Consider the following 11,375-nt stretch of genomic DNA (forward strand, 5'->3'; position numbering starts at 1 on the left):
AGCCAGGAGCTTCTGCAGGAGATTCTCCAGGTCTTCCATGTGTGTGCAGGGGTCCAAGGACTTGGGCCATCCTCTGCTGCTTTCGCAGACACATTGGCAGGGAACTGGATAGGAAGTGTAACAGTCGGGACTTGAACGAGTGCCCATATGGAATGCTGGCACTGCAGGTGGTGGCTTTAAAGCTATGCCACAGTGCCGGCCCCCATTAATTTTTTTTAAATTAAAAAAAGAATTTACATAAAACTCCCATTTTAAAAATGATTTATTTTTATTTATTTGAAAGACAGAGTTAAGAAAGAGATAGAGATAGAGATAGATACATAGATAGAGAGAAGTGTTCCATCTGCTGGTTCACTCTCCAAATGGCTGCAGAGGTCAGAGCTGAACCAATCTGAAGCCAGGAGCCAGGAGCTTCTTCTGGGTCTCCCACACAGGTGCAGGGGCCCAAGGACTTGGACCATTTTCCACTGCTTTCCCAGACCACAGCAGGGAGTTGGATGGGAAGTGGAGCAGCCGGGACTCGAACTGGCACCCATATGGGATTTCAGTGCTGCAGGCCGGGGCTTTAGCTCACTGAGCCACAGCATGGGCTCCAAGACTCCCATTTTTATAATTAAATTTTCAAATCTATTTTTCTTGATTTTAAAAGAATTATGCCTCAAAAAGAGTATTTCTGTAATCTAACAGTTTCATAATTCACAATGATTTCCACATGACCAGAAATCCATAAATGACCATTTGTGCAGTTAAACTAAGGAACCTTAAGTAAATATTTATAAAAAAATTTCTAAACATAGAATAGAGACTCAAAGCTCTTGGGTCCTGGAGTTTTTAAAAGATATTTGTCTTTTTCATTAAATGCATATTTAATACATTCAACTTTATACCTTTTATATTTGGCAATTTTTAACATTTTGCCATATTTGCTTTATATATAAATTTTGTATATATGTATATATACACATCTTTTTTTAAAATCAGGATGGATATATATTAATATCACGGAATGTGTGGTTTATAACAAATACCATAGGATGAAGAAAGAAGGATATGTTGTTACATAAAGTATACAACTCAGTGAACATATGCATATATAATATATAGCATATAACATACATTCACAAAATAATAAGGAATCTACACATTTTTCCACATATATTAACTTCCACATATGAGAAAAAATGTGGTATTAATCTTTCTGTGGCTTATTTCATTTGGCATAATGATGTTTAATTTTATACACTTTGTTAACAAATGTCAAGATTTCATTCTTTCTTATAGCTGAGAAATATTCCAGTGTGTATATATACTCCATTTCCTTTATCCAATCATCCACTGATAGACATTTAGGTTGATTCATTGTGTTTGCTTTTGCGAATAGTGTTGCAATAAGCATGGAAGTGCAGGTATCCCTTTCATGTACTGACTTCATTTCCTTTGTATATATTTTTAGAAGTGGGATAGCTGGGTCATATGGTGGATCTAGTTTTGTGAGGACTCTCTATACTGTTTTCCATAACAGCTGTGTAATTTTCAATCATACCAAGAATGTATTAGAGTTCCCTTTTCTCCACATCCTCACTAGCTTTTATTATTTTTTGACTTTTTGATAATTACTATTCTAACAAGTTAGACGATGTTCCATTGTGGTTTGGACTTGCATTTCCCTGATGACTAATGATGTTGAGTAATTTTTCTTGTTTGTTGACCATTTGTATCTCTTCTTTTGAAAAATGTCTGTGTAGATCCTTTGCCCATTTTTTAAAAGATTGATTTATTTATTTGAAAGTCAAAGTTACACAAACACACACATACACACACACACACAGAGAGAGAGAGAGAGAGAGAGAGAAAGAGAAAGAGGTCTTCCATCTACTGGTTCACTCCCCAACTGGCTGCAACTGCAGGAGACGTGCCTATCTGAAGCCAGAAGCCAGGAGCTTCTTCCAAGTCTCCCATGAGGGTGCAGGGGCCCAAGGACTTGGCCATCTTCTACTGCTTTTCCAGGCCATAGCAGAGAGCTGGATCAGAAGTGGAGCAGCTTGGTCTCGAAACGGTGCCCATATGGGATGCTGGTGCTTTAGGCCAGGGCATTAACCAGCTTCACCACAGCACTGGCCCCTGTCCATTTGTTTTTAAAATTTATTTAATTATTGAATTATTGATTTAATTGACAAGGAGAGAGGGAGGGAGGGAGGGAGAGAGAGAGAGAGAGAGAGAGAGAGAGAGAGAATCTTCCATCTGATTGCATTCTCCACAGATGATTCCCCTAAAACAGTCTGGTCTAGGCTGAAGCCAGAAGCCCAGAACTCCATCTAGGTCTCTCACGTAGGTGGCAGAAGTCCAAATACTGGGGTCATTTTCTGCTGCCTTTCCAGATGCATTAGCAGAAAGCTGGATCAGAAGTGGAGCAGCTGGGACTTGAACTGACATTGCAATGTGAGATGCTGGCATTACAAGAGACAGCTTAACCTGCTATACAACAATGCTGGCTCCTCATTTTTCCTTTATCTTCCTTTTTGTCACCTTTCTTTCCCTCCATGTTTTTCTTTCTTGCCTGGGTGTCTTTTATTCTCTTTTTGTTCCTTATCCACTTACTTTGGGGGCATCTCTGCCATTCCTGGGACTGCCAACATTTGAGGAGGCAGTAGTCAACTTCTCCCAGGAAGAGTGGGGATGACAGGACTTGGCCAAGAGGCCCTGCTACAGAGGTGCCATGTGGGAGAACTACAGAAATCTGGCTAATGTAGGTGAGGTTTCATTTCTACAGTAGTTGAGGGAGGTGACTTTTCTTTGTGAGGCAAATTTTACCTATTGATTTCTTGGTCAGGGAGAAAGTGAAACTGAATAACTCTCTGAGTTTCATAATCACTTTCTTATTTATTTTCATTTTTTTATTTGAAAGGAAGAAGGGGGGGAGAGAGAGAGAGAGAGAGAGAAGAACTTCCAACCACAGGTTGACTCCCCAAATGCCCACAATAGCCAGGGCCGAATAAAGCCGAAGCAGTGAATTTGGAGCGCATTCTGAATCTCTTATGGGGTGATAACGACTCAAGTATTTAACTCATCATCTCTTGCCTCCCAGAGTGTACAGTAACAGGAAGCTGGAATCAAGAGCAAAGTCAAGACTGAAAACCAGACTCTCTGATATGGGATGTTGGCATCTTAAGTGACATTTAAACTGCTGTGCCAGAAGTCCACCCTTCTGAACTTGATAAATGACACATAAAGGTCTTGAACGCACGTTTGGAGATGAGAAGTGAAAACATAAGTCTGATTTTCATAGATGATTCAAAGAAGGGAGTAGTCAGAGGTGGAGTTGTCAGGCAGACATTGGGCTATGGAGAATATTGAAATAAAACCATTTGAATCACTTTGTAACATCATCATGCTAGCTTCTTTCTCCTTCAGTGAGGCTCAACATCGACAAGGCTTTGATGATCTATATAAAATGCTGGTCTCTATTGAAATGGTTGTGGGACAGTGAGAGGACCTGGAGACTGTAGATTAGGGAATGAGAATTGAAAACTGGCTTCTTGGAGGAGCCACGCTGTAGAGGAGCACTGAGGGATGTTGCACTGGGAACTGGGGGATGAGACGCCTGGTACACAGCATTTGTTTTGAAGGAGATGGAAATGTGGGTTTCCGTGTGGCTTTTTTGGTTTGTTCCATATTTGGCTGAACCAACAGTTTAGGAGCTTCCTCTCAAAAAAATTCAAGTTCCTTAGGGGCCTGATATAAGTCTTGCTCATTTAAGGCTACTTCTCTCCAGTAAACCCATAATTGGTTCTCGGGGGCCTTTTCCTTCTTGGCAATTGTCTTCCTTCCCTTGTGATAAAAGGAATGGCCCACAATGAAAGGATAGAATAGACTTGGAGCTAGAAAAGGGAATGGAGGAGGAGAGAATAGTATGTGAGTGGCAGGAACCAAGGGTGACACTTCTTCAATGTCCTGTGTTATTTCAGATCCTGCTTAGAGAGGGAGCTGAAGGTAGGAGACTGCACCGTTCTGACGTCTTCAGCAAACCTTAGCTCATTTTCACCTGCTTATAATCTTGTTTTTAGAGATCAGGATTACTATTTCAGGTGAGTTTCCTATTTTTGCATAATTCTTTACAATTCAGTTAAAAATCTTTTAAGAAAATCTAAAGAGTTATTCTTTATATAACCATTTCTCCTCTAGTCATGAATTCAATTAACCTAGAGAGTTGAAAAATTTCTTTTTAAGAAACATTTCAGGAAACCTCACACTGATCCTTCAGGATCCTAGTGCTAATATTTCCTCCACTGGACTTTTCAAAAATTGACTTCCAATCCTCTGTGCTGTATTCCAGCTTATTTCTTATATCTCCTTTGGGAGATGAGGAACAGTTGATGGTCACACTACCCATGCTTTAAGTGGTATTTTACAGACTTGGAGGGAGTAGAGTACTGATTTCTCCATGATGGGAATTTATCCTTCTATTTTCCTGTAACATGGCAAAACCGAGTTACAATTAAAATATTAAATGTTTTCTTTTAAAACCTTTAATATATGAGGAGAATTCAAAAAGTTTATTGGAAATGGAATTAAAAGACATTTGTTTTGGTGCAAAAATTTTTGGGATCCTCTCTAACGTATATTTTACATGAAAATTTGAAGACCTCCTCATTGTTTCCTGCTTTATTATTGAGTAATTGCTGAAGAGCCTGAAAGAATTAACAAATTAAAAACTCAAACTAAAATAAAATTTCTTTACTGTTTGTTTTTTGCTTATAAAATAACATATTTAGCATATATAAGAATAAATTTTCTTATTTCCTGAAGATAAATAAAAGTTTAATTTGGCATATTTCTCTGTCTTTTTTTTTTTTTTTTTTTTGACAGGCAGAGTGGACAGTGAGAGAGAGAGACAGAGAGAAAGGTCTTCCTTTGCCGTTGGTTCACCCTCCAATGGCCGCCGCGGCTGGCGCGCTGCGGCCGGCGCACCGCGCTGATCCGATGGCAGGAGCCAGGAGCCAGGTGCTTTTCCTGGTCTCCCATGGGGTGCAGGGCTCAAGCACCTGGGCCATCCTCCACTGCACTCCCTGGCCACAGCAGAGGGCTGGCCTGGAAGAGGGGCAACCAGGACAGAATCCGGCGCCCCGACCGGGACTAGAACCCGGTGTGCCGGCGCCGCTAGGCGGAGGATTAGCCTAGTGAGCCGCGGCGCCGGCTAATTTGGCATATTTCTTAAAATATTTTTCCTTGGAATGTTTTTCTCATTGCTTTTCCAGAATTGGTGATTGTTTTACATGAAGCCTCTATGCTTTCTGAGTCTGGGCTGAATGACTGCTTCGGTTGTTACTTAGGACTGAGATGTGATTGGATGCACTTTGAACTATTCTCATTTTTTTTTAACAGAATGCTGGAAATCATCTTCATGCATAGTTTTTTTTGTCATTTTAAATTTTGACTTCGTTCAGTTCCTTGGGGTTTCCAGCTCTAACTTCAGCGACTTCTGCCACGCCATAATCTCTGCCTGTTTCTAGGGGAATTACAGCCTCTCATCACCCTGCTCTTGCTGTGTCTTTCCCATTTCTCTGTCATCCTCATTTCCCTCTGCCTTCTCTTCACTTTCTCTTTCTCCCAATTCTGCTAGTTGAACACTAGGATTGGGGAAGTGGTGTTCTGAAAATCCAGGTTGATGTGTCCTTTTTTTTATCTGAAAAGCTTTCATATGGGGGAAATTTTAAATGCTTCAAAAACAGTCTGAACACACCTGAGTTTTACATATTCTGCAGACCTATGAACAAGCACCACTTTCCTCTAATACTTTTTCTTTCAGGTTAATTCATTAACTCTCTTTCAGTATGTTGCAAGTGCATGCTCATGTGTCCACCTACTATGTAATTTTGTGAGCTTTTAATGGTTTTGGACTGGTTTTATTTGATCTAATATCATGAGAAACTAATGTAATAACTTTTATGTCCCAGACATTTAGTATATGACTGCTCAAGAAATAAAGAGCTTCACTAGCCAAAGAGGCTTCATAAGGGAAATGAAACTGAAGGCAAGTCTTTCAGGACTTAGTATTAGTAACAAATGGGGAAATAAAAATGATATTCATGGAAAAGGTAGGTTTGGCTTTAGGCAAAAGTATAAAATAGTATACAGTAAAGTCTTCTACCCCTTCTGTCCCGAACCGTCCAGTTTTCCACCTCTTGTGCAACTTATGTTCTAGGCCCTTTGTATTACAGACAATTTATGTTTTATGTGTTAATGAATGTAATGTATGTTTATTAATCTGATAATCTAGGAAGTAATGTTGTTTAAATTATATATGAGACTATATCATTATGAGGGTACTTCAAAGAGGTTGTGAAAGTGGGATAAAGTGTTGTTTGTTCTGCTGAAAAAAACTTTGAAATCCACACACAGTCTTTTTTTTTTTTTTTTTGGACAGGCAGAGTGGACAGTGAGAGAGAGAGAGACAGAGAGAAAGGTCCTCCTTTTGCCGTTGGTTCACCCTCCAATGGCCGCCGCGGCCGGCGCGCTGCGGCCAGCGCACCACACTGATCCAAAGTCAGGAGCCAGGTGCTTCTCCTGGTCTCCCATGGGGTGCAGGGCCCAAGCACTTGGGCCATCCTCCACTGCACTCCCAGGCCACAGCAGAGAGTTGGCCTGGAAGAGGGGCAACCGGGACAGAATCTGGCACCCCGACTGGGACTAGAACCCAGTGTGCCAGAGCCGCAAGGCAGAGGATTAGCCTATTGAGCTGTGGCGCCGGCCCACACAGTTTTTTTTTTTTTTGACAGGCAGAGTGGACAGTGAGAGAGAGAGAGACAGAGAGAAAGGTCTTCCTTTGCCATTGGTTCACCCTCCAATGGCCGCCGTGGCCGGCGCGCTCCGGCCGGCACACCGCGCTGATCCAATGGCAGGAGCCAGGTGCTTCTCCTGGTCTCCCATGGGGTGCAGGGCCCAAGGACTTGGGCCATCCTCCACTGCACTCCCTGGCCACAGCAGAGAGCTGGCCTGGAAGAGGGGCAACCAGGACAGAATCCGGCGCCCTGACTGGGACTAGAACCCGGTGTACTGGCGCCGCAAGGCGGAGAATTAGCCTAGTGAGCCGCGGCACTGGCTAATCTTTTTTTTTTTTTTTAAAGATTTATTTATTTATATGAAAGAGTTACACAGAGATAGAAGGAGAGGCAGAGAGAGAGAGAGTCTTCCATCTGCTGGTTCACTCCCCAACTGGCCTCAACAGATAGAGCTGAGCTGATCCAAAGCCAGGAGCCAGGAGCTTCTTCCGGGTCTCCTACGTGGGTGCAGGGGCTCAAGGGCTTGGACCATTTTCTACTGCTTTCCCAGGCCTCAGCAGAGAGCTGGATTGGAAGAGGAGCAGCTGGGACTCGAACTGGAGAGAACTGGTGTCCATGTGGAATGCTGGTACTGCAGGCAGCAGCTTTATATGCTATGCCACAGTTCTGGCCCCCACACATAGTTTTTTATGATATATATTTTCCACAGACTTTTTGAAGACCCACATAGGCACAAAATTTAATTTTTTGCATCAAAATAAGTTTATCTGATAATTACATTTTAAATGAAGTTTTGAATTCTCTCTTTATTCCTTACCATTCCCCTACACTCTCCATCACTACATGTACTTTCATTATTTTCAGGGAAAAGTAAACATGACTCTGGATAGCATATAAAGTCCTTCCTCTAAGCCTCCAGGCCCATTTTCCAGATCCTCATAAGGACCATGATAGTTAACTCTGTTTTCACAGAAGCCTTTCTTCCCATGAACTCTCTCTCCAGTCCTCTGTCATATGCCTGACCAGCTCCTACCTGTCCTCCAGAGCTTAGCCTGTGAGCCTCCATCCACAGAAAGCCTTTCCTGACCTCAATTCCCACCCCTCCACCCCACAATCCTGGTCCCTTCTCCCACAGCACCTACAGTTCCACCAGCATTTTTTATTTATTACATTGTCGCTATAAAATTGTGAACAATCTAATAAAATTAGCATTTAAAAATACTTTTCAGGGGACATAGCCATTGGCAGTGACTGAGAATACTCCAGCTCCTGAAATGAACTTGTTAGATAAGATAGAGACTCCCAGACCCAGGACAGTCAGGGCCTGTGCCTCTGGTCAGCAGGATGCAGCTATAGAATATGTGATGATTCTACACTCCTCAACATCAATTTAAGATTAAGGTCTGAGATACCTGAGGGCGAATGATATAGGCAGGCATATAGGATTAAATTGATTAGATTTGTGAGCCAGAGACCAGGCCTTCACTCTGCTCCCTTTTCATTATCTCACACCACTACCTGACCTCACCTATATGCCCACCTGCCAATCAGACTATGTAACCACTCCCCTTTGGAAGTGAATAAAAGACCTGGAGCACAGTGGGCCTGCCCTTGTTGTCCCAAACCTACAGGTACATGGCTGTCTGGCTGCCTGCTCTCTGCTTTCCTGCCTGCAATATGTTACCTGTGGCTGAACCTAACTGCATGCTTGCTCCACGTGGCTCCTAGCCTGCTCTCTGCCTAGTATGGATCTAACTTAGTCTCTAGACTTCTTTCTCCTCTAAATAAAGCCCTCACTTTCCTGCATATTTCTCTCACTGAATAAATGCTAAAAACTGAGAACCAACCAACCAACCAACCAACCAAGATTACTTTTGATAAGGCAAAAGAACAAAACTGTAGACTAGAGTGATACACAGTGAGTCATTGTGTTTATATAGACATGCAGTAGGGAGAAAGGCATATAAAAGAATTTTCCAAGTAGCAGCTGATAAGATGTCACTGAATGGTAGATGGGAAATGAAAAGGGTGGTTGAGATGGAGATGACTATGAGATAGTAAATTTTTTTAATCCAGAAATCTTTTATTTAAGGCTTACAAACCTCATGCATTTAATAAATGCTTTAGAGACATAGTGATTCTTCCCAGTCTGCTCATATGGAAATTGATTCTGATTGGGGAATATAAAGGAGTTTGTTGTTGAACGTGGTGTCACTGAGCTGATGATAGGACATGTCCAGCAGGTTATCTGGAGGATAACACTGGTACATATGAAGGAGGTTATGGTTCTATACACAGATTAGGATGATAGCATTCATTATATGATAGAGGTAATAAATTGAATTAATATATTAAAGGGCTTTGAAAGACTGCAATTATGAATTTATATGAACTGTCTTAAGCCTTGAAGGACACGTACAGTTGAAAAATGTAGGGAAGAATAGGAATTGAGGAAGGAGTGACGAGTTAAAAGGCAGAGAGAGGAGGGCCTGTGCAAGTGGTTCCTGTTCTGGAAACTCACTTTTACCTTTATTGTTTTAGCCCTATTAGTCTTCTCCTTTGTATGGAAGATGTATAATCTAAAGTTTCCTTCTCAGTTACTGTCAAACGGAAGCTTGCATAATCCACATGGAGAGGATCTCACCAGGAAATGAAACTATTGCTGAATTTGTTCTCCTTGGCTTCTATGATGTCCCTGAACTGCACCCCCTTTTCTTTATTGTGTTTACTGCTGTCTATGCCTTCATCATCCTAGGGAATATGCTGATCATTGTGGCTGTCGTCAGCTCACAGAGGCTCCACACACCTATGTATTTCTTTCTGGCTAATCTGTCCTTCTTGGAAATCCTCTACACCTCCACAGTGGTGCCAAAAATGCTGCAAGGATTCCTGCAAGAGGCAGCCATCTCTGTGGCTGGTTGTTTGCTCCAGTTCTTTACCTTTGGCTCTCTAGCCACAGTTGAGTGCTTCTTGCTAGCTGTCATGGCGTATGATCGGTATCTGGCAATCTGCTACCCACTTCGCTACCCACTCCTGATGGGACCCAGATGGTGCTTGGGCCTGGTGGTGACAACCTGGCTCTCTGGCTTCATGGTAGATGGACTGGTGGTAGCTCTGATGGCACAGCTGCGGTTCTGTGGCTCCAAGTACATTGACCACTTCTACTGTGACTTCATGCCCTTAGTGGGCCTAGCTTGCTCAGACCCCAGAGTGGCCCAGATGACAACATTCATTCTCTCTGTGATCTGCCTCACTGTGCCCTTTGGACTGATTTTGACATCATATGCTCAGATTGTGGTGGCTGTGCTGAGAATTCCTGCTGGGGCCACTAGGAGAAAGGCTTTCTCCACATGCTCCTCTCACCTCACTGTAGTGTCCACATTTTATGGGACCTTGATGATCTTGTACACTGCACCCTCTGCTGTCCACTCCCAGGTCCTCTCCAAGGTCTTTGCCCTGCTGTACACCATTGTCACCCCAATCTTCAACCCCATGATCTACACTCTGAGGAACAAGGAGGTTCATCAGGCACTACGGAGGCTTCTCTGCACTAAGCAAACTGAAACTCTTGATTCAAGGAAGATAGTGAAGCTTTTATTTGGAGTTTCTATACCTCCATTGGGAAGTCTTCCAAGATTAGCTGGTGAAGACTAACTCCATTCATTTCAACATTTGCTTTTACTCTTTTGTAATTATGCTAAGAATTAGGATGGTAAGGAAACAATTTTTAATGGAGTTTAAAAGTTGATTTAAACTTATATAGGTTTATCATTAGATATACTATAAATGTTTAGTATAGAAAAATAAACAAAGCAATGTAAAATAAACTATTGCTTATGAATATTATTGCTGCATGACATTTCAAAATTTCTTCCTGATATATAACAGTTTGAATCAGCCCTTATCTTGACTGTAAAAAAAACTTTTCCTGCACATCCCACTCTGCTCATATGAAAATTTATTCTGATTGGGGAATATAAAGGTGGACAAATATGAGAAGCATCAAGTTATTTCAAGTCTTTATTCTGAAATCTCAGATCATAATTGTGAATCTTTATAAATATACAATCAAAAGTAGCAAGATGCAAAATCTGTGTTTATTTTTTATTCAGGAGACATAACTCTTCTTTCTCATTTTTACCTTTGGTCAGAGGCATTAGAAAGCATTACCATTCGTTAAAAATCTACATTTTAGGAGCCAGTGCTGTGGTGCACCAGGTTAATCCTCCACCTGCGGCGTTGGCATCAAATATGGGTACTGGTTCTAGTCCCGGTTACTCCTCTTCCAGTCCAGCTCTCTGCTGTGGCCTGGGAAAGAGTAGAAAATGGTCCAAGTGCTTGGGCCCCTGCACCCACATGGGAGACCAGGAAGAGGCACCTGGCACATGGCTTTGGATTGGTGTAGCTCTGGCTGTTGCGGCCATTTGAGGAGTGAACCAATGGAAGGAAGACCTTTCTCTCTGCCCCTCTCTCTCACTGTCTGTAATTCTAGCTGTCAAATAAGTAAATAAATAAAATCTTTTTTTTAACTTTTATTTAATAAACATAAATTTCCAAAGTACAGCTTTTAGATTACAGTGGCTTCCCCACCCCCCA

The 11,375-nt window shown here is 41.9% G+C and overlaps 1 protein-coding gene across 1 annotated transcript; it reads left to right on the forward strand.

The window, feature by feature from the left end:
* Positions 1-9,407: 9,407 nt before the first annotated feature.
* On the forward strand, positions 9,408-10,433 carry OR11A1 (olfactory receptor family 11 subfamily A member 1). Its single transcript, XM_002714375.3, has one exon. It carries the CDS (start codon positions 9,408-9,410, stop codon positions 10,431-10,433), a length of 1,026 nt encoding a protein of 341 aa, XP_002714421.2.
* The last annotated feature ends 942 nt before the right edge of the window (positions 10,434-11,375 follow it).

Source organism: Oryctolagus cuniculus, chromosome 5 (assembly GCF_051225735.1).
Source record: "Oryctolagus cuniculus isolate XC-2025 breed Fujian yellow rabbit chromosome 5, ASM5122573v1, whole genome shotgun sequence".
Taxonomy (NCBI): Eukaryota; Metazoa; Chordata; class Mammalia; order Lagomorpha; family Leporidae; genus Oryctolagus; species Oryctolagus cuniculus.

Excerpts from the sequence above, each read along its gene's own strand:
- OR11A1 (XM_002714375.3), top strand. The coding sequence starts at position 9,408 with ATGGAGAGGATCTCACCAGGAAATGAAACTATTGCTGAATTTGTTCTC.